This window comes from Vulpes vulpes, chromosome 3 (genome assembly GCF_048418805.1).
Source record: "Vulpes vulpes isolate BD-2025 chromosome 3, VulVul3, whole genome shotgun sequence".
NCBI classification, from domain to species: domain Eukaryota; kingdom Metazoa; phylum Chordata; class Mammalia; order Carnivora; family Canidae; genus Vulpes; species Vulpes vulpes.
The window spans coordinates 5,351,407-5,375,556 of NC_132782.1; the positions used below are offsets into that span (position 1 = coordinate 5,351,407).

Consider the following 24,150-nt stretch of genomic DNA (forward strand, 5'->3'; position numbering starts at 1 on the left):
CCCTTTTCCTGACTCCTGAGTTCAAGTGGTCTTCTTTTAGGAAGAAGGCATCAGTTTCCATCTAATAGAGATTTGTCCAGGGTCTGATACCATAGTAAAAAAACACAGAATAGAACCTCAGTCCTAGAAAAAAATCATAAATTTAGAGGAAGAGTTTTTGTTTTTCTTGGGATTAATTGTGAATAGACAATAAATAAATTTGGAAGAGATATTTTTTTAATATTTTTTTATTTATTAATGAGAGACATGGCGGGGGGGGGGGGGGGGACGGGCAGAGACACAGGCAGAGGGAGAAGCAGGCTCCATGCAGGGAGCTCGATGTGGGACTTGATCCCGGATCTCCAGGATCAGGCCCTGGGCTGAAGGTGGCGCTAAACCGCTGAGCCACCTGGGCTGCCCTGGAAGAGATCTTTTTTTTTTTTTTTTTTTTAAGATTTTTATTTATTTATTCATAGACACAGAGAAAGAGAGGCAGAGACATAGGCAGAGGGAGAAGCAGGCTCCATGCAGGGAGCCCGACGTGGGACTCGATCCCGGGTCCCCAGGACCACACCCCAGGCTACAGGCGGCACCAAACCGCTGCACCACCAGGGCTGCCCCCTGGAAGAGATCTTAAAAGTAGTTAGACACCAAGAAGGATTGCTTTCTGAGTATTATTACTAAGATATCGTTATTGCCTATAGGCTAGTGATTTTTCAAACTAGAGTCCTCAGAGCCCCGTAAGAACAATAATGTAGTAGATGGACATAGCTTTTTGCCTTCTGCCTCCCCACCTCTGCTTCAGCCAGGCAAAGCAGTTCACCTAATATGTAGCATGTCCTACATATTAGCCTTCCTACTTTTGACTTACTGAAATAGCGTAGTGGAAGAATGTAGAGCTATCCGCTCCCATCTTGGGCTGAATAATCATTAAGTATTATAGTTTAATTTTTTCTAAGTGCTCTGGTTCTGGTGGTAGAATGGAGCATAAGTCTCTTTAATGTAAAGGATCTATTTCCCAGTTTGTTTATTCATTTACTTTGTTTGTTTGTTTGTTTGTTTGTTTAGAGAGGGAAGGGGGAGGGAAAAAGAATTTTAAGCAGGTTCCGTCCCCAGCCCCAAGTTCATGACCGGAGCTAAAATCAGGAGTCAGATGCTTAACCTACTGAGCCACCCATGCACCTCTATCCTAGTTAATTATTGTCTAAGTAAAAGTGAGAGATCCTTGTTTCCCAGATACAGGAAAAATGAAACTAGTTAGAAACTAACAGTTACCTTTTAGTAGGTGGTATGTGTTCTTGGAACATCAGAAGCTGGCTTGTACATTAGAGGGGTCTTGATTCCATCGCAGTCTTCTGCTAATTATGAAGAACATTCTTGTTAAGGGTCACAGTGAGAAAAAATTTGACCTACTTACATGGTGAATGTTTTTAAGAGTTGGGACTTCCAGGTTCCTGGGTAGCTCAGTCTGTTAAGTGTCTGCCTTCAGCTCAGGTCATGATCCCAGGGTCCTGGAATCAACCCCTGTGTTGGGCTCCCTGCTCAGTGGATATTCTGCTTCTCTCTCTGGCCCTCCTCCTGCTCTCGTTTACTCTTTCTCTCACAAATAAATAAATAAAATCTTTGGGGAAAAAAAAAAGACTTGGGACTTCCACAGACATTATATTCAACAAGTAGCATTCTCAAGCACTCAAGAAAGCTAAAGCACAGAATGAGCTCTACCTACCTAAGAGCTCACAAGAAACTAGAATATTTTGTAAATGTATTGGGAGAAATAGAACAAAATTTTAAATATACTAATTTTAAAGGATGTCAAAATGATACTAATGAGAAATAAAAAGACTTAAAGTATATTATGATATTGGGGCACAGGGTGGCTCAGTCAGTTAACTGGCTGACTCTTGATTTTGGCTCAGGTCATGGTCTCAGGGTCATGAGATGAGCCCTGTGGTGGCTCTTTTGCTCAGCAAGGAGTCTGCATAAGATATTTTTGCTCTTTCTTTCTCTCTCTCTCAAATAAATAAATAAATAAACAAACAAACCTTACAAACAAACCTTTTTAAAAGTATGTTATAATATTATCTCCATATCACAATTGAAGATTTAATTATAATCAATGAAGATATAGAAATTTGTGTTCAACAGAATGCTTACTCATTTAAGGGCGTTTAAATTTATCTTGTAACATTACCAGGTAGAGACTAAACAGTCATTAGTAGTTATTTTGCTAGATTCCTAGGGCAGAAAATCCTAGGTGCATAACAGGAAATATGGAGTGACCTGGGAACTCTGGAGCCCAGAGTCCATATCTAAGAAGATTATGATGCATTTCATTAAAAAGCAATTTGTAATGCCTAGAGGATAACAAGGTGCTAAGTAATTGCAGTATGAATTCATTGCCAAAAAATAAAAACCCAAACAAACCATTTTTCTTTTTAACTGAGAAATGGACCTTGGAATCAATTAACAAGTAGACTTATAAATCTAAGAGCAATGGATTATAGAGGAAATTATAGCAAACTAGTTAGAGAGTCACCAGAAGTTTTCACAATGGATTTAGAATCCAGAAGACCTACACACTTATTAATATAATAACTCCAATTAATAGAATAATAAAGCCCACCAATAACAAGTGAAAAAGTTGAAAGGTAATTTTAAAATGAGCAAATCACAAATGGGAAATAAGACAGTAATGAGTTGGTAGAAAAAAAGAAATGCCGTTTGGAATTTATTTGAGCTACTGAGATTTCATCTGTAAACGTGGTATTCTTAAATTCAAGAGCTAACATATACAGAAGAAATACAGAACTTTTGGGATGCTTGGCGAGCTCAGTTGGTTAAGCATCTGCCTTCGGCTCAGGTCATGATCCTGGGGCCCTGGGATTGAATTCTGCATTGGGCTCCCTGCTCTGCAGGGAGTCTGCTTCTCCCTCTGCCTGCCATTTCCCCTGCTTGTGCTCTCTCTTTCTCTGTGTCAAATAAATAAATGAAATCTTTACAAAATACAGAACTTTTGTATGGAACTCAGAACTTAAGGTCAGAACTCAAAATAGTAAAACTAACAGTAAAAATAGTTAATGAACATATGATTAATGAGTGTTCATCTGTTAATTATCTCCTTTCAGTAAAGGAAGATCACCTAAGAATCATTTTAAAAACATAGTGAAAGAATATGTTGTAATAGTGAAATAAATAGATCATGTAATGCTCCTAAATTGGGATGGTTTAAACAACCATTTCAAGACATTGTCATAACACAGAAGGGAGAAATGTTCATCTTACTTGGACATGTAGAATATTAATGTTGGTGGTCTCCCAAACCGGCTGATTCCCAACTCTTCACAATTTTTGAGCTGTGGGAATTGAAGCGAACTCTAGAATATGGCAATATATTTCATACTGCTACATATCTCTCCCAGTGGAGCCTTCACATTCAAATTTCTACCTGAGTGGTCCCAATACTAATGTACTTTCTCTTGATAGGTGAGTAGGAGAGCTAGATCTTGTTTTTTGTTTTAAGACAAATGTTTCACACTTTGGGTTGTGATACATATGTAAATGCTTCTTCCATCAAACACTGCTGGGCCCATCCGAGTTTTCTCACTTTAAGTACAGCCTCCTGAAAATCTCTTGATACCTTCATGACTTTGGGCATGTGATCCAGTGGGGGTGCCACACAAGTACTGTATTAAGTATTTATAAGACAGTTTAAGCACTGGAAGACATGGTTTTTGTGTCTTTTCACTATTACCACCCACCCTATAATAATGTCTTGCACTCAGTAGGTAATTAACTGGATTCATGTTATATGTACAATAAACATCTTTTTTATAAGATGTAGAAAGAGCCACATTGGGGGGCTAAGGCATGGTGGAATCTGACACCTTCATAAAATGATTGAAACAATTTCTAAAATTACATAGGAATTGCCTTGAAAAGAACAACCCAAAGAGTTAAGATGAATATCAGCTATCATTTATTTATCATCCTACTCAATACTAGTTATAAACATAGAATTAAAACACAATCTTGGGGCACTTCAGTGGCTCAATGGTTGAGCATCTGCCTTCAGCTCAAGTCATGATCCTGGGGTCCTGGGATCAAGTTCCACATCAGGCTTCCCACAGAGAGCCTGCTTCTCCCTCTGCCTGTGTCTCTGCCTCTCTCTCTCTCTGTATCTCTAATGAATAAATAAATAATCTTTAAAAAAAAATACACAATCTTTATCCTCAAGAAGATGGTCATAGTTTGAAATAGTAAACAACCATTGCAATTAAAATCATATGAAAAGTCAAAAATTGAAATGGGTTATTGGGCACATTCTTGACATACAAGAGGAAATAATCAAATGTCATTGAGTTAATTATTTTATTGTTGCTGTTGAGTTAATTCTAGAAGGATAGATCACCAGGGAGAATGCTGTTAAGGGTACATAGTCTAGACAGTGACACGTGCTCATGTTCTCCATAAATAAAAATTCCTAAAATAATTCAGTCCAGTGATTCCTCTCCATTAATAGAAGTGAAATTTGTTATTGACTATGCTTACTTTTTAAACTATTAATGAGGGTTCTTTATATACATAAATATGTATGAGTAGGTATAAAATTTCTTAACACAGTGATTTTTTTTTTCTATTCCCCTTCTCCCAATTTGTCCATCCTGCACTTCCCTCCCCTCTGGCAACCATCAGTTTGTTCTTCAGATTTTTGGGTCTGTTTCTTTTTGGTGTTTTAGATTCCACATATAAGTTAAATAATATAGTATTTGTCTTTCTCAGATTTATTTCACTAGCATAATACCCTGTCGGTCACAAATGGCAAGCTCTCTCCTTTTTTTCCTTATGGTTAAGTAATATTCCTGTGTGTATTTTTACACCACATTTTCTTTATCCATTCATCTCTTGATGGACACTTGGGCTGCTTTCATATTTTGGCTATTGTAAATAATGCTGCAATAAATATAGGGGTACATATATATCTTCAAATTAGTGTTTTCGTTTTCTTTGGGTAAATACCCAGGAGTGGAATTACTGAGTCGCATGTTAGTTCTATTAATTTTTTGAGGAACCTCCATCCTGTTTTCCACAATGGCTGTACCAATTTACATCCCCACCAGTAGTGCCTGAGGGTTACTTTTCCACCTCTTCACCAACACTTATTTAGTGTCGTAGTCTCTTGTTCCTTCGCCTCTGCCTCCACCTCCGCCTCCTCTTCTTCTGTTCTTGCCCATTTTTAATTAGATTATTTGGGGGAGAGGGGTTGGTTTTGAGTTATATATGTTCTCTCTATATTTTGCATATTAGCCCCTTAGCAGATAAATATCATTTGCAGATTATCTCCTTCCTTTCAGTAGGTTGCCATTTTGTTTTATTGATAGTTCCCTTTATTGTTAATACAGAGTTTTTTTTTTTTTTCAATAAAGCAGTAAGTTTTATAGTTTGACCGTGTTCTACTCTCAAGCTGTGGCCTGGTTTTCTTTTCAAAAGAGAAATAATTCGGGTTCTGTTCAATTCAGTGTGTCTTATAGGAGAGTAAAGGTAGTAGCCTGCCCCTGTTACTAATAGAAAGAACCCCATCTAGACCCAGAAGAGAGGGAAAGGACATAGTAACATTACCATGTGGCTTCATCAAATTCTCCACTGCCCCATTAACTACTGCTTACCTACTAGTGTCCCCTAATGCAGGCTAGCCCACATCAGACACAGGAGAATCAGAAGGAAATTGAGAACAAACTTAAGTAGACCATTTTTCAAAAATACTCTTAAGTGATACATAGTAAAGGTAAATTTTATTAGAGTGTTTAATTTCATGGGTATATAACAAACATATTGTAACATGGTACCAGCGTATGCCATTCTAGAATTTGTGTAATTCTGAGTTTCAAGACTGTGTTTCTATACATTCTATCCCCAAAATAGCATTGGAAGCATGAAGCAGCATGGCGTATGAGGGAACCTCTAGTTCCTCAGAACTAGAAGTTCCTAGAATGTAGGTTTGTGTGGAAAAGGGCAGACTAGAAGGAACCAGGTGGCAGAGGGCTGTCCGAGGCATACTAAGATGTTTGAATTGTTCCTCTGTGGATCTCTTCTCATTAGCATCATAAGAATGATGTTGGACCCAAGGGTTGGAAAAATCACTATAGTGGCAGCATGGAAGAAAACCTGAGAAGGTGAGAAATTCAAAGCCAGGAGAATAGGTAAGGAAAGTCTGAAAGGATGGTCCAGCCAAAAGACACTGCGAAGGTGAAGGCGTGAACTGTCTGTGCTAGTAGGGATGAATTCAAAAGATACATGTTTTAAGTGACTGCCATGGGCCAGATACTACCTTAGTTTCTGGAAGTCCATCTGTGAATGAGGCAGATTTTTTTGTCCTCATGGATCTTGCCACAGTAGTGCATGGAAAACAATAAAATGACTCCCATGTTCTTCAGTTTGAGTGACTAGGTGGTCATAATTAAAGGGGAGTTGGTTTGCAGGGAAAAGAGTTTCAATATGTCGAATACAAAGTGTGTTATATCCAGTATGCAGTTGGAAGTACAGCTCGGGAGTTAAAGCCTGAGGTTTTGGCTCTTTGCAGAGGACCTATTTGTACTTTTCAGTCATAACACTTCATTTTATGATAACATCAGTCAAGGCTTTTGGTTGCAAATAAAATCCTCTCTGGCTTGTGTAAGCACAATAGGAACTTACTAAGAGTTTTTGGGTATCAACTTGGTGGAATATCTAGGAAGGCCAGACAACCTGATTCTGAATCAGGGTACCCAGAAACAGTGCCCACTGCCACCACTGGGTCCGCTGTAGGTGTCTTCCCCCACCCCCAACACCCCCACCCCCGCCCCTCACCTGGCTTCTTACAGACCCTCAGTCACTGACCGGCCCTCCCTGCAGAGGAGTATGAACAGGCGCATTCTCTGCCTTGGGGGACAATCTCAAACTGCAGGGTTTTGAAGACACTGCATAGCCATACACGTCTAGCAAACATTTTTGCCTCCATTTATGTCTTTGAGATGAAAAATAAACTATTTAATCTCAGAAGTTTGTAGAATTTTACAATGGTTTACTACAAATCTTTTTGTAACATTGTGATGAAGGTATGGTGTCTTCCTTAAAAGAAAACTAATACTGTTCACATTAATTTATTAATTTGCTGATGAACTTGCTTTTAAGGGTTCACTGTATGACTAGACAGTCCCAAACTTATGAATGGATTTCATTCTAGAAGGTTGTTGATAATTAAGTTATTAGAAATTGTGAATGCATCTTTCCACTGAAAGTTATTGTGGATGATTCAGTTCTTGTATTTTAAAATGTGTTTTACATTCCAGCGGAAGCTCCTAGAACACAAGCTACTTGGCATCTTCAGAGAAGAAGTGAAAGAGAATGGGATGGCATCATTTGTGGGCATAGTGCCTGTAGACACATTGTAGACAGTCAGTTAAACTGGGGAAGTGTTTCTAGGATTAGATGGTTGGAGAGAAGAAGGGAAGAAAGGGAGAATAAGCCTGTTGCTAATAAGGAACTACCTCTAATTGTTCTAATAAAAGCAGGTTACATTCAGTGACTTATAACAGCATTTCAAAATTGCACGTATTTATTGTCTGATCCCCAAATCCCAGAGTGGTAAACAATTTGAGAATCATTTAAAGTGAATGCTTCAAGAAAATGGACTGTTCTGAATAACACGTAGTGACCAGTTATAACACAGAATTGTAAAATTAGTGTGAAGTAATTGGGCTGAATATACAGTCTTCAAAAAATACCATGGAACTTTTAGCTTATATTTAATCCTAGTATTAGCTTATTTTCCTAATGATTTTCATCTTTTACCTAACTAAGTAAGAGTATAGAAAAATATTAACTGAGGTTTTCATTGCCTTTACCTAGGATTGGCTGCTTGTGTTTTGATGATCAAAGGCCTTTTCAGCAGTAAAGATGCTGTTTGCCTAATTGAGGCTACTGGAATTTCCTACCTAGAGTGGAGTTAAATAGTTGACCTGCTTGAGTCCAAGTAATAAAATTTTATATACACCTGATCATTCAGAACAATTGAGAACTCTTGTGAGTGCCTGAGTGGCTCAGTCAATGAAGCATCTGCCTTCAGCTCAGGTCATGATCTTAGGGTCCTGGGATCAAGCCCCACATCAGGCTCTCTGCTCAGCGGGGAATCCGCTTCTCTCTCTCCCTCTGCCACTGTGCCATGCTTGGGCTTGCTTGCTCTCTCTGTCTCTCAAATAAATTAATAACAAATAATATTTTTAAAAATATTTCAATAAAAAAGAAGAACTCGATATTACTTCTACACAGCTTGTTGCAACAAGATATATTAAGCACCTGCTATGTGTGAGGCAGTATGGCAAGGTCCTGACATAAAAAGATGAGTGAAAGAGCCACAACTTTTGCCCAATTTGAGCAATAAACATGAATTATATTCTGTGACCTATGAGTATAAAAGATCTTGAAAAGGTATTTCATTAAAATTTATGTAAGTTTCAAACTCAGAAGATAATTTTCAAGATATTCCCAAATAACCTGAGGTATATTAAACATTTCTGGGTGGCAGTTTAATTTATCACATATTTTATTTTATTTATTTATTTATTTATTTATTTATTTATTTATTTATGTTTTATTTATGTTTTATTTATGTTTTATTTATGTTTTATTTATGATAGTCACAGAGAGAGAGAGAGAGAGGCAGAGACACAGGCAGAGGGAGAAGCAGGCTCCATGCACTGGGAGCCCAACGTGGGATTCGATCCCGGGTCTCCAGGATCGCGCCCTGGGCCAAAGGCAGGCGCCAAACCGCTGCGCCCCCCAGGGATCCCTATCACGTATTTTAATAGTGACAGACAATACGAACATTTTGATAGGAAGACAGTTGAGTAATATCAACGTCAGTATTTAGAAAACTAATTTAGGTGATCGAATGAAATAACACATTCAAGAGAAGTTGAAATTCAGTCTAAGAAACCACTTTTAGAGTCACAGAATGTGATAACCCACTCAAGAGCAAGACAACAAATGTGCCCTTATTGGTGTTTGACCAAATTTGCATCTTTTCCTGACCCATCAGAGCCTCCTGAAATCAGTTAGGAGCCATCAGATAAAGGAACATCAGCGAAGTGCTAAGGATTTGCATTAACTGATTGACCATTCACTGGGAGCATGCCCCCCTTGCTTGGAACTAGTTCAAGGTCCTGGAATGTGAACTGCTGTGCCTCTGACAGAGAAAAAGCAAATTACATATGAGTTGAAGTTCAGGGAGTTCTTACTGAATCTGGAGTTACATTAACCACTTAATGAATTGGGGGAAATATCAGGGGGTTAACAAGAACTTAAAATCTTAAAACTATAGCACTGAAAGCAATTTTCCCTTCTGTTCCAAGTCCTTTATTTTATAGTGTTTCCTTACGCCCAAAGTCACACAACTTTTCCTTAAATTTAATAAATATTCCAAAAAGATGTCAATATCTGCTGTTTTTCTGATTTCAAAAAAGTACAAATGTTTAAGAAGGAAAAGAAAAAAAAAACTTTTAGTTGTACCCCACAGAAATAATTTAGTTTTTATTTTTCCAGACTTTTTTCTGGGCATATTGTGGGGGTGTGTGTACATGTGTAATGCAAAAACAAGATCATAAACCATTCTGCTATATATATAGTAGTGGGAAGCCCTGACTTTGGAATCAGGCCATCGTGGGTGTGAATCTCAGCAATTCTGTTTAATAGCAAAGACTTTGGCCAGTTTCTTTACCTGTTAAATAAGGATGATAATGTGTCTATTCATATGGTTATTGTGAATAATATAAAGGGGATAATTTATGTGAAGTACTTCATTAAACAAATAATAATCTAGCCTCATGTTCTCTTGTTCCTATGTCTACCACACTGTCCCTTAGCACCATGATTCCCTGTATTGGGGGATGGGGGGGCGTACAGCGCAGGGGGGCAGGGATGCACAGGTATGCTTTTATGTACAAATTTATTAGAATTTAAATTTATTAAACTCTATAAGAGACGTGTATAGCTAAAATATTCTCCTGGATTTTCAAACCTTGTATTTTTGATAGAAGGGTTTGTTATATGATTTAAGTTTTATAAGGTAGCTTGCAATTCAGACTAACCCCCTTAACTTCTGTGTCTATTAAACAATTTCTAGGGCTTCTTTTGAAAATGACTAAAAAGTTCATAACCATCTTTTGTGTCCTTTTTAATGTGTTGTATTCAGTGTATACATATATAAGTCTTGTGTATAATGTAGATGGTCTTTTTAATGTGTTTTCATATTAATTATCACAAAAACCCATGAATATCATGCATAATTGTTATTTTATTTGTCTTATCCAAGGAGAATCTTTTATTACTTTATAATTTGCCTTAATTTTCAAGTAGAAATATAGTTTTGTCCCAAATTGATATGGAAAGTTAAATAGTGCCTAAAAATTAACTTAGTTAGAAGAGTAGCTTTAAATTTTGAGATTTTTATACTTTCGTGTAATAAAATGTGAAAATTAAATGTTTATGTACAAAATAAGCCCACAGTTAAATTTTATGACAAAGGAAGTAAATGTTCCTTTTTTTTCCTCCCTTTTTTTCTAGCTCAACTGAGAAGTCATTTCCTTGGAGATCAACAGGTATGAGTTTTTATCATATAAAAAACTCCTTTTTATATCTTGCACACACAAGAGTGGTTTCATAGCCTGCTTTCTCAATTTACTGCCTTTTGGTGAAATAAGCCAAGCCAAGCCTTTACTAGTTACAATATTGAGCTACTTTGCTTTGATGTACTTAATCTGCGTGATTTTTTGAACATCATTGAATAGGTTTGTATATGTTAGTTATAAAGAAAGTTAAGGCATTGGGCATCAACATATCAGTACTATAATCATGAGACACTTTTAATATCAGCATATATTATCTGAATATTTTCTTTTCTATCATAAGAAAGTACAGCGATGCCCTCACAGAAGTTACTGCATCATCTAGATAAGTTGACTAATTGTTTATATAAATCAAGGTCTTTTCTTTCATAGTATTTCCCACACTCAAGAGTTGCCAGAAACATTCATATTCTTTATGTATCCAGGTGTAAAATATGTGGTAGCTTCTAATATTAGTCCAGAAGCTTCTAATGTAATCTCCTTAACTTTTTACCCCAAATTAATTTCATATAAAGGATGAATTACATTAAGGAGACTGTCTACCACTTTCATAAATATTTGATGTCTTCATACTCAGTGTTCATTCATTAAATGATTGTTGTGCACGTACATCATGGACCCAGTACTATATACATGTGATGGGCACAACAAGTACACACTCGTGCACTCCACATGGCATTTATAATGTGAAGGATGATGTCATCAATATATAAATGGTAGAATAAGCCTTGATATCTAAATACTTTGACCACTTTTTAAAGATTTTTTATTTATTTATGAGAGACACACAGAGAGAGAGGCAGAGACCCAGGCAGAAGGAGAAGCAGGCTCCATGCAGGGAGCCAGACATGGGACTTGATCCCGGGTCTCCAGGATCACACCCTGGGCTGAAGGCAGCACTAAACCACTGAGCCACCCGGGCTGCCCTACTCTGACCATTTTTAAACGAGTTTTGAACTTGAATAAAATTCAAAAATCACCAAGTGCCTGGTATCCTAGTTTATCATAAACTGGTACCAGAATTCTAGATTATTCACAGTGCATTCAAGGCACTCTGCTATTTTACAAAGAAGCTATTCCCAAGAATTGTAGTGTTTATTCAAACCATAGATTAGGTAAAGACATATGAAAAGCTACTTAACAATAAGATTAGCAGTAGTTTAATATAAGGAAAATCATGCCATGAAATAATATGCAGTTAGATTCCAGAAATATATTATGTGGGAAGCATTGTTGTAAATGGACAGCCTATTTCTGAGATAGCTTTGCAAGAAGATGGGCCTGGAGCCTAGAACTTGACGGGTGACCAGGGTCTGGAGAGCTCTTTGTCATTGTGCAGCAGAAGAGACAGAAATGTCACATCCAAATATTTAAAACTCTTTGGGGAGATGATAAAATATGCAAAGTCTGGATAGCCACTTTGGGTCAAATTATAGATATCTGTAAATACAACTCTAAATTGAACTCTCCTGCAGGTCAAGGGGAGCCACTGAAAATCCTTTGACCAAAAACTCACCTGATTTAAGTATTCCTCAGGAGAAGCAGCAAAACTGTGAACTATTAAAAAGTGATTTGAAAAATTTAAAGAAAAATGCAAAGGACACTGTAGTGCATTTGGTACTTGGTTATGGCAGAAATTTACATTTGATATAAAATTTGATAAAAAATTCTTCTGTAAGTTTGTCTTTAATAGTGCATCATTAATTTAGTTCGAGAAATATTTCTTGAGAGCCTTAAACAGTTGTCTGGCACATAGTTGTTAATGTTTAAAACAAATATCCTTGTCCTCTTATATGCTTCAAGTCTAGCTGAGTTGTGTAACTCTATACACTTGAAATTGCGAGGGAGGAGAGCTCTAAAGGGAAACTACAGGTATATATCAATTTATTGAGGTCTCTATTTCTAGCCATTCAGGTTGTTTCTAATTTTTTACCATTATAAATAGCATTTTGGTAAACATCCCTGTATTTAAATTTTATCTGCACCTTCGATTTACCTTTAGCTAGACTTCTAGAAAATAAAATATCATTTAGAGTATATGAATATTTTAAGGCTCTTGATACATGTATTCAGGTTACTTTCCTGGAAAGATTATATGATTTCTCCCTCCCTTTAGGTATGTAATATTGATCCTCTTGTACTTCTTCATTTGACATCATCATTTATATCTCTATCTACAGAATATTAACATCTCCTATATACTGCCCTCTTCTCTTGAAGTGGCGGTGTTTGATAGGCAAGAGCTCTTTGCAGCCCAAGGATGATAGCTCTGTCAGTCAGGTGGAGAATACCCAGCCCATGTCAGGTAGTTCCATATGAGGAACTTGATGCTGGGAGGTTATAGTTCAAGTGAGGATTGCAGGGTTTGGGAGGATTAAACAGCATGCTGAAACACTCAAGAGACTGACCATTGCCCAAAGCCACTATCATTTCAGGACCGAAGGTGCAAAGGGTTAGGTGGTTTTGTTTTTAAACTGGAATACTGGTGGGGGGTGTGGCAGGGTGAGATTTCCAGCACTAGCTGGAACCAGGAAGGAGATAAAGCCAAGCCAGAAATACTGCCTAGAGCAGAGCTGGAGAACATCTGGCTGAACAGAACTGGAACATGCAATTGGTGGTTTCTCACTACCAAAAGCCAGCCAGGCACAGTGTCTAACTATGTTGATTTACATAGAGAGAGGATGAACTTAGATTAGGAAGGACATATAATAGAAAATGAAATATTGGACCCTTGATGTCCTTTTCTGCCTCCTCTCCCCTCTGGTACATTTACTCAAGTTCAGTCGTTTCACCCCCACTTTCATGATTTACTAATGAGTTAAATAAAGATAAAATGTGTGTGTGTGTGTGTGTGTGTGTGTGTTGTCCAAGTAGCTCCCCAAATACCTTAGTGCTAGGGAAGTACAACTCCAGTAATTGATCTGTTTCCACCACAGCTACATGGATAAGTCACATCTAATAACTCTGCTTCATCCTTTACTTTTGTCAGAATACACTCTTATCCAAACTCTTATTCAAACCTGGCAGCTGTTACATTTACTTACCCTTTTTTTTCTTTGGGGGGAATAGGAGTGTATGAATTTTCAGCCGCTGCAATCACAACTGCTATTTACTTCACTTTGTATTATTTAACTGTATTAACGTTACTTGTGTGTTTTCTTAAATTTGCCTACTTTTCAGCCATGCTTATGACATTTAAGCTGTAACTATGGCAATAAGCTAGCTACAAAGATAAGGAGAGAACATTGAAATTTGATTGTATGCATGAAAGAGTAAAATCTGTTTTGTTTTATGTTTCTTTTTCTAAGTAGTTATAGATGTCTTTAGAAGTTGGAATGTAAGTAAATAATGGCATAAAACGGCAGTTTTGCTGCTACTTTTACTGTAAAATTTAACTATTATCTTCTCTTTACCAATTGTATGCAGAGATACTAAACATGAAAGTCATCTCACCTTTAGAATTTGGCATTTCTTGGGATCCCTGGGTGGCGCAGCGGTTTAGCGCCTGCCTTTGGCCCAGGGCATGATCCTGGAGACCCAGGATCGAATTCCACGTCGGGCTCCCAGTGCATGGAGCCTGCTTCTCCCTCTGCCTATGTCTCTGCCTCTCTCTCTCATCTCTGATGACTATCATAAATAATAAAAAAATAAAAATAAATAAATAAATAAAAATTTAAAAAAATAGAATTTGGCATTTCTGACCAGAATAAGGAGCAGGAGTGGCTTAAAAGTAAAATATATATTATATTTATATGTTATAAATAAGTATATATATAATATAAATATATATATCAGACCGAAGACCTTTTAGGTAGGTCTTCGGTCTAGCCCGTGTTTAGCTAGATTTTGACAAAGGAACATCTTTATTGAATTTCCTTGGTTTCTTAAATAAGAAAGGATTACATGAGAAGATGTAGGGTTGAAAGTCTCTTATTGTTCCTCATTTTTCTTTAATATTTTGAACATTTTCTTAAAGACAATTTCTCTACCTTTATATGTATACTAGAAATTTGACTTGAAAAGCTTGGCACTTTAAAAGCTTTTTAGCATTCAGGTAAATTGTTAGCAGGGCAGTGGTTTGATCACTACCTGGGAGAGATCCCTGCCTACTCAGGTATTTTCAGGATGGTACATTCTGTTGAAATGCCAAAAACTGAGGCCAGCTGCTGAATTTTGTTTCTAAATAGCTAACATACTGCAGAGGCATTTTCTAAGGAAGAACTCAGGGTGCTCTAGGTAGAAAAGATTTCCACTGCTTCATGATTCAGTTCAGCAGAATCCCTTTGCTCCTTTGCTTGAGTTGATTAGTTGATCTGGTGAGTTGGTTGGTCTGTCAGTCATTCAGTTAATTTTTGTATGAAGGTTACTAGGCTGTTTGAAAGAGAAAAACCAAAGCTTTTTGAGTTTGGTGCTCAAAGAGATGACTTCCCAAAGCATAAGGAACAACATCCACTCTACAAAACACTTCTGTGTTTTCTGGCTGGTTGGGAATGAGTCTTTAAGGAGAAGTACAGTTCTTTTGAAGCATTTATGCTTTATTGTTATCTCACTTTATTGTTCCCCCTTTCTTCATTGTTCTGTATTTTTTAGTTTACCAGCATTTCATATCTGCTCCCTAAAAACATAAAATGCACATCCTTTTGTCTTTTGTGAAGAGAGCTTATCATTTTCTGTGTTGGCTTTGTCTCTTCCTTAGCCTTACATTTCTTATGACCTTGCATTTGTGGGAGTTTTTATGTATGTTCTGCTAAAAAGGAGGAAGAAATGTTATCTTAGTGTTCCAGTTTTGCATCATTCACATCTTCATACTTCTTAAAAACATAGATATTTGTACCATCTCTTACGTTCTGCCAAAATTTGAGGTAGCTTTTGAAAACACATAGAATAAAATAGAAGATAAACACCATAATCATGAAAATATATAATAGAATAATAGGTAAAGGCCTGAGGAAAGTGAGAATGCAAATATATGCACTGTAATTATAATTCTTCATGATGGAAAATATTTTATAGAGTAGCTTTTAAAGGAAAGAAAAAACCTTGGGCTCACATCTCTTTTACAAAAAAGCACACCAATTCACTCACCAAAACAAAACAAAACAAAAACAACACTATACATAGTGTGTGTTACCCACCAGAAAGAAGTTATTGAAGCCATAAATTGAGTCCTTTTGTTAGAGTGTTCATTGGTTGTTACTTAAATCCTCCAGCCACATCCTGTAAAGTGAATTGTGCCACAAGTCACAACTTCACAGTTTTTCTGTTCCAGGAAAAAAAAAAAAATTACTAGAGACTAAGCAGTTTCCAGTTTTAGTACTTATGTGTAAAATGAGAGGAGGGGAGCAACATGACATCAGCCTGAGAATCCTGTCCTTCCCTCTTCACCTCCAGCCCTGTCCCCCCTTCCCTGCAGATCAAGAGAAGGAGCCTCCTTCTGAACCTGAGTGCACTGTCTCTTCCCACAGGCCAAAGAACCAGGCTCACTTGCACTTGAGAGAAACAGTCACAAGAGCAGATTTTAATGTATATTAAGTAACTGATTGCAAATTACTACGCCTAAGAAAGTAAAGAAGGCAAAAGGGGAAAACAAACAAACAAACAAAAAAAGCAGCAGCAGCAGCAGCCAAAAGATCAGAGTCTTTCCAAAAGCAACAAGTTAGCAAAGGACACAGGAGAATGAAAGTAAGGGGAATTTTCTGGTTGACCTAGCAGGCATTTAAGGGGTAAAGAAACTTGGTTGGGTCTTTTACAGTAAGTAAAGAGAAGGAGAGAAAATAGTAATGACTTCATATAGTTGAAATAGTTGATGTTTGATAATAAATATGAAAGGGAATGAAAAAGATTGTGGTAAAATAGGAGTTTTAAACTGATAAGATTATTTAACTTCACAGTGCCACATCCATTTACTGTGGAATATGTACTGAAGTGCCACAATTTTCACATACTGTCCATTTAAATCATTATGGTTTGGTATGTACTGACAGTAGTAGTTCATGTATACTACAAAATTTAAGACTTTAAGGGTTAGGTTTTGCATTTTGTTTATATATTTAAATTTTGTTCCTAAAATGAATGGACACAACTTTCTTCCACTGTGTTGGGTTTTAAAAATATATAAAAAACACGTAAATAAGGAAGATAAAAGATAAATAAGAGACTAGCCCTGAGTCAATTTATCTTTCTTTTTAACTCCAGCTGGAGTAAGTAATTTACAACACAAAAAAGCATCAGCATATCATGAGATAAGACGCAAACTTAAATGGGAACACTTTATGCCTCAGTAGAAATGTACTGGATTTATAAAAGAGATAGAATAGGAAGCTGTGTTATACATGTTTATAAATAGGATATTAGATTAGCAATCATGTATAAAGGACCATCATCTTATTGAGGATTTGGGGTGTTATGATTTATTGTGGCTTATAAATTGCACAAATGATAATTTCATCATACATTCATTCCTTCCTGTTTCTCTTCTAAATAACAGGAGGATGTGACTTTCTGTGAAAACTGGCCAAGTTTTTCCTCCCTCATTATTTCAGGCCTTTTGAGCAACACAATCATGATAGTCTCCTTACCACAGCTGTAGCACCGTAGCTTTCCGATCACCACTGTAAAGGTTCTCTTCACTTTTTAATGTTTTATTACTAAAGGCCTTCTTATATTTTACAAAAATTAAGTCCAAAAGAACTTGGAGTAAAGGTAAAAATTTCCTTCATTCCCACATCTTTCCACACCATGGCCATTGCTACACACACATATACGCACCTTTGAGCTTGTTTTGTTAATTCAGTGAGAACATATTATGCATTATCCTATGCTTAAGTTTTTTTCCTTAAAAGCATTATAAAACACGTTTTTCTCTATCAATATGTAAAGATCTGCCTCTTTTTTAATGGCTCAGTAGAAGAAAATTTACTGATAATAATATTGATAATAAGCAGTCCCTTATTGGTAAATATTTTGATTCTTTCCAATTTTTTCCTTTGACAAACAATGGTAAAAGTTTTCTCTGCACATGAGTGTCTTTGTCGATAACATTTTTTTTTTAAGTGGAACTGCCTGGTCAAGAGTATAGACAGGGGCTTTTTTTGGCAAATATTCCCAAGTTGCCCACCAGAAATGCTTAACAATATGTGGGAGGGGGTGAGACTTTTTCTCTGCCTTCTTACGTTAAGTGACTGGTTGGGGTGGGGACAGTGAATTTAACTGACAAGAGTTAAATTAATAAGAAAATAATCCCAAAGTATTCATCTACACAGAGGAAGTCACAAAAGTAGTTTACCTAAATGGATAAAGTTAGGAGTTATTTACCCAAATGGAGTAGAGGTAGTAGGCAGAAAAGTCTTCTGTGGGGAAAAACAAATGGGTTTCTAGGGGAACAAATGGATATAAGAAATTTTGTTTTAATGTTTATTAATGCAGGTGCAAGTGGTCCTCCTTTTTTTTTCCTTCATGCCATAAATCTCCCCCAGAGGGTATCTGTGGCAGCCTCACCCCCAGAAGTTTCTGCTTTTAGTGAAATAAGGGATGTTCCAAGAAGGCTTCTTTCTACATCTGTTGAATCTCAAATGTCTTTAGTTTAAAATAACCTGCATGCCAACTGTCAGAGTCCAAGTGGGTCCCTGCAAATACATATTCCTACCTATACCAGCTGCTATGCTTGTCTATGCTTACGATGTTGCCAGGGGATAGGAGTGTACATTTTCATGAATATATAAAATTTGAATGAGTTATTAGACTTCTAAAAGGCCATTTATTTCCAGTTGCCCTGTATCATAAGCTTTATGGACAGATTAAACAGTAAAATCACTTAATGAAATAATTCTTAAATATTCATTAAATCAAATGTCACGTGAAGACCAGCATGCCACCAACCATCCTTAAATTTGGTTAGTTCTTACAGAAGTTGGAGGTCAACCTGCTCTTGGGATTTGATAAGATTGGCATGTTTCCTGTCCTTCTTTACTTTTCATATCTGGCTCAAAATGATCACATACATTTTTCTGTCGGCAAAAGTGCAACAACCACTAGCAGAACAAGCAAAATACAAACTTTTTTATCACCATTGGAGGTAATTCAAGTATGAGCATCTCATTCCAGAGGCTCCCAACTTCACCGTACATTCAGACCGCCAGCAGGGCTATTCAGGTTTGAGGCTCAAACCAGGCATCCACGGTGTTTGAAGGCCCCCTGATGATCCCAACACTGCAGTCTGAGAAGACTGCCTTACTCATAAGTAAATTAATTACTGGTAATTAAAAAGAAGAATTAAAAGTTTATCCTGCCAGTCCTGTACAGATTATATTTTAGGATAACCAAATAACCCTGGCCATGAATAGCTACTGAAAGATATCTAAAATATACCAAAGGAATTCCTGCTGATAAATGTAGAAAGAACAATAAAATTTGAAAAATCACCGATTTACATCCTCTAATGAAATAATTGATTCAAGCAAAGATTGTTAGTGTATGCAAGAAAAAAAAAAAAAACCCTCTGTATTTTTGATCCTGGCTGCACATTAGAATCACCTTGGGAGTTTTTAAACTCCTTCAGACCACAGCTTAGGCAGATTAAATTGGAATCTCTGGGCGTGGGACTCCGTCAGCAATAGTTTCTAAATTCACACCCACCTCGCTACCCCAGGCAATTGCCGTGTTCATCCAATGTTGGGAACCATTGCATCAGGAGAGAGGTTGATGATGAACTTGAAAATACAGAATGATCAGGCTGTCACTGCTTGAATTGACTGACTGATCTTAAAAGTTGTAAAAGTCCTAATACGTCATGATCTAAAAACTACAACCCACCATCCGTATAGTATTCTAACCACAAAAGTTTGACCTGAAAGCTTCTAGCTCTAACTTTCTGCTTGAAGGACATACAAAGGTTAGAGGATATATAAATGCCACCATGAGAAACCCCCACACTCATTCAGAATGTGGAGCATTCAGAGTTTATTGCTGTGGTTCCCCCAGCGACCCAAGAACATGAAAATGAGGGAATGGGAGCCCCTTTTTAACGTACTAAATAGCAATCATGGTCCCAGCACCATCAGTAAATCTTATTTCAGCCTGACTAGCACAAGCCAACTAAAGAAAAATTTTTCAGATGTCAGGAAAATTTGACTGAACTCATTATATGGTATGATGGAATAAATGTAGTTTTTTGAAATCCTTGTTTTACAGAACCACATATGGAAGTATTTACAGTCAAAATGATCTGGTATGAAGGGTCTGTTTTATAATTCTAGAACAGAAGAAAGGAAAAAGATAAAATGGAACATAAAAAGTATGGCATAATGTTGTAACTATTAAATTGGGAAGGTGGTTAATTATACTACTCTTTCTTTTCTTTTTAAAGATTGACTTATTTATTTATTTTAGAGAGAGGGAAAGAGTCCCAAGCAGACTCCATGCTGAGCATGGAGCCTTACATGGACTCAATCCCACCACTCTGAGATCATGCACCTGAGCCAAAATCAAGAGTCGGGCACCCCTTCTCTCTTTACTTTTATGTTTGAAAACTTTAATTTTAAAACACTTAAATATAAATTCTCTAGACAAAGGGGTCAGCATATTGGGTAAAATAGTACATCAGAGTGACACATGTTAAAGCCAAACTGCCAGTGTGAGCCATGACACATGACAGTTTCCCAGCCAGTAGATGTTATTTAATGCATATTTACATATGGGCAGGATTTTGTTAAATGAATCTTGATTGAAGCTGAATTACCTATAAGTGTGCTAGCCTTTCTGCTAGTTTAGAACTATACATTTATTGCTGTGTTTATGCAAATTCTAGGTAGTTTCACTGTACACATTTTAGCTGCAGACACTTTCACAGCATAACTAATTCACCATAAGGCAGCTGTGCTATAAAAGATAAAAAATCATGAAAAATAAAAGGGGGACATTCATTCAAAGGACTTAATGAAATAAGAAAAATGAGTAGCAAAATGTAGAAGGCTAATGCAAAATATTTGAATACATTCAAAATGTGTAATGTAGAGTCACAGCAATACTGTTTTTATTTTGTGGATTGTACCTAAGCATTTGTCTTCAAAGTCTTTTGTTTTTTTTTCTTTTGTTTTTTTTTCCAAAGTCTTTTGTTGATAGCATTATTAACTTTTGCTTGTTGATGTGTCTCCTCATTTGACCTCACACTTTCTCTTTTTTCTTTGTTAGGAGAAACATCAGATTTCAAATATTAGGATGCATCTTTGAAACTGAAATTTTGTGTTGTGCTGTGATAAGCCTTCTTCTACACAGTTGTTTGTTCTTGGCATATTGTCATATTTCCATTGATAGATGTTCCAAAGTTCTTTGGGAAATGTGTGTTCAAAACTCTGCATCACTATATAGACCTTTATGAGGGCTAAGCTTTATGTAATATAAAAATAGAAGTACTGCATCACTAAAGAAAAGAAACTCAACCAGTTTGTTGTTTGGGTTTTTCTTTTAATCTTTTATGACAAGATCGCTTTATCGCCAATTAGTTTCTAAATATTCCTACACCATTTACACATACTATATGGGGATGTATGTAATACATTCCCCAAAGACTTAAATACAGTGAATTAGGACTTTTTTTTTTCTAGAGAGAGAGAGATAGCATGCTCATGGGGTAAGGGGTAGAGGGAGAGGCAGAGAGAGAGAATCTTAAGCAGGCTCTATACTCAGCACAGAGCCCGACATGGAGGCTCAATCTCACAAATCTGAGATCATGACCTGAGCTGAAATCTAGCTTAACCAGCTGAGCCACCCAAGGAGTTAGGACTTTTTATTAAAATCATATATCCAGTTTCAGACCCTAACATTTTATGTTTCATATAAACATGTTAAATAAATATTTACATGTTCTCATACTTTTAGTGATATGTGAACAATTATTCTATTAACTACCTAACATAAAATAGAATTTCTTTTATAATAATTTTTTTTTATTGATGTTCAATTTACCAACATACAGAATAACACCCAGTGCTCATCCGGTCAAGTGCCCCCTCAGTGCCCATCAACCATTCACCCCCACCCCCCGCCCTCCTCCCCTTCCACCACCCCTAGTTCGTTTCCCAGAGCTAGGAGTCTTTATGTTCTGTCTCCCTTTCTGATATTTCCCACACATTTCTTCTCCCTTCCCTTATATTCCCTTTCAAAAATAGAAATTATCTAGTTTAAAAGCTCCTCTTTTTCCATTACCACCTCCTCAACATACAGAGCCACACTTCCTCAGTTTATAGTTGTTGCTTTGCTTTGGGAAATGTCAGAAAGACTACCATCTCTAACCCCATATTTCACTCTATCTTGATAATCTACCAAAAAAGATAACCCAATAGAAAATTATAGGAAAACCTGGTTTCAGAAGACCTATCTATTCCTTTTGATAGGAATATCATCCCACACCTACATATTTGTATGTGTTTTTGTTTTTGTTTTTGTTTTAAGTTTTCTTGGGATGCCTGGGTGGCTCCATCCGTTAAGCATCTGCCTTCAGCCTAGGTTATGATCCCAGGGAACTGGGATCCAGTCAGGCTCCCTTCTTGGCTGGGAGTCTGCTTGTCCTTCTTCCTCTGCCCCGTGCCTCTCCCTACTCCTTGCTCATGCATTCTCTCAGATAAATAAATAAAACCTTTAAAAAAAAAAAAAGGTTTTTTTGGTTGTTTTGTTTTGAGGGTTTTTGTTTCATTTTAACAGAGGGAATCTATCTTATATCTCCTACTATCAAATATACCCATTTCTATATTTGGTAACATTTTTTTCCCTAAAAGGAATAAAGTGTATCCTTTGAAAAAATAGTTGAATGATTTTTGAGCACGAGTTTTTTTTTTTATATCACAGCAAGTCCTTTATTCTTTTTTCAGCTTTCTCTGTAAGAAGCAAGAGACCCATGGCCTTTTATGGGTGTTGGAAACTTGATATGTGTGATCCATTTCTTTTCATTTTTATAGTTCTAAACTCCTTGTTTTTCTAGTTTTCCTCTTACAGATATAAATTCTGTATGGTAAGTATGACACCTGTATTTTAATTCATGCCTAGACTAAAAATACTTGATAAATACCCATTTTAATATGACTGTTTGCAGAAAGACCTTTTTTTCCTAAGAATTATTTTTAATCATTTTGTATTCCTGAACACAAATCAGGAATTTTAAATATTTATGAACAAGAAATCTCTCTGGCGACATATAAAACTATAAAATACTTTTTAGATTTGCATTAGAGAAATTAAATAAAGTGCTTTATACCAGCTTATGCAGAAACTAAGTTTCCTGAAACCCCAAAATTGAATCCAGGAAGATGAGCTTTTGTGGTAGATTTCAAGGCAGCCTAATTGATGTTTAGAGCAAAGTTTAAAATGAACTAGAAGATACTTCATTAATGGTTTCCATTTTCCAAGACTTTTCGCTCATCATTTTCTAGATGAGTAAAATTTTTAGAGCCACTGTCTTAATATTTAAAAGATAGCATAAGACCCAAGAATCTAGATATACTCAAAGAGAACCAGACTAGAAATAGTTTCAGTAAACAAGATCTTCTGCCGTTATCTCAAGTTTTTTACTTCCATTAATACCCAGCTTAGAAGGATATCATATGTATACAGTAATCTAGATTTGAGTAAATACTCCAGGTATCTGTAATATTCTTAAGATACCAGTCAATGTCCAGCCGTGTCTTCTGTGGATCAAAGAATGTTTTTATGATTCCTGTTTCTGTCACCCTATTCACGTTTCCGCTCTGCAACAGTATTTCCAGATTATCTTATTTCCTCTGATAATAGGGTTACCTGCTGTAGAAGTGAATCATGTACATTGAAGAAGTTACTGAAGAGATGAAGTCTTTTCAAGGCCATCATCCATATCCTCTTCCAGAATTTGGTCTTAGAGCTTTCCTTCTTAGCCATATAAGGCACTGGAATATATATGTAGCTTTGTGAAATGTAGATTCCTTCCTGAACCTGCAGCCCTACAGGAAGCCAGAGTACCATAAGCCATTCAGGAAGTTGAGTCCCCATAAGATAAAATGTTCTACTCATATTTTCATGAAGTGATGCCGCTCAGAGTATGAAAGCCTAACCTTGACTCACAGGCCAGAGTTGGAAGAAAAGTGAGATACTCCATTCTTTTAACTGTCAAAGACAGCATCATCTGCCGTAACACTGCATTCTGTTACTGTCCCAGGAGTCCTGCCAAAATTCACATTGCACTATCTTTTATGTAAGGGCAAACCTTAAAACACCATAGCAACTCAAATAAGCACAAACAAGGAGACTCTAGCAAAAAATTATAGTATGCTGGACTGTGAAAGACTAGCTACATACAGAGTTGTATATACCAAAAATCTCCTTACTGATCTCTAGGTTCCTATTTCCATGGTGATTTTACACATAGTACAGACCTCCATTTCATATACCATAAACAGTTAGACACATAGATTAACAAAGCAGAGGAATTTCAGTAATTTCAAGTTCTTTGGAAAGACCTTAGCCTTTTTCCTGAGCATATTTTTATGCA

The 24,150-nt window shown here is 36.6% G+C and overlaps 1 protein-coding gene across 32 annotated transcripts in view; it reads left to right on the top strand.

Moving 5' to 3' along the window:
• The window catches only part of PKP4 (plakophilin 4), a 235,546-nt gene that overhangs the window by 147,354 nt on the left and 64,042 nt on the right, over positions 1–24,150 (top strand). For all 32 annotated transcript variants that reach the window (XM_072751596.1, XM_072751594.1, XM_072751606.1 and 29 more), the window contains one exon: positions 10,576–10,610. In XM_072751596.1, the coding sequence (XP_072607697.1) occupies positions 10,576–10,610 (35 nt within the window). The remainder of the gene's footprint in view (positions 1–10,575; positions 10,611–24,150) is intronic.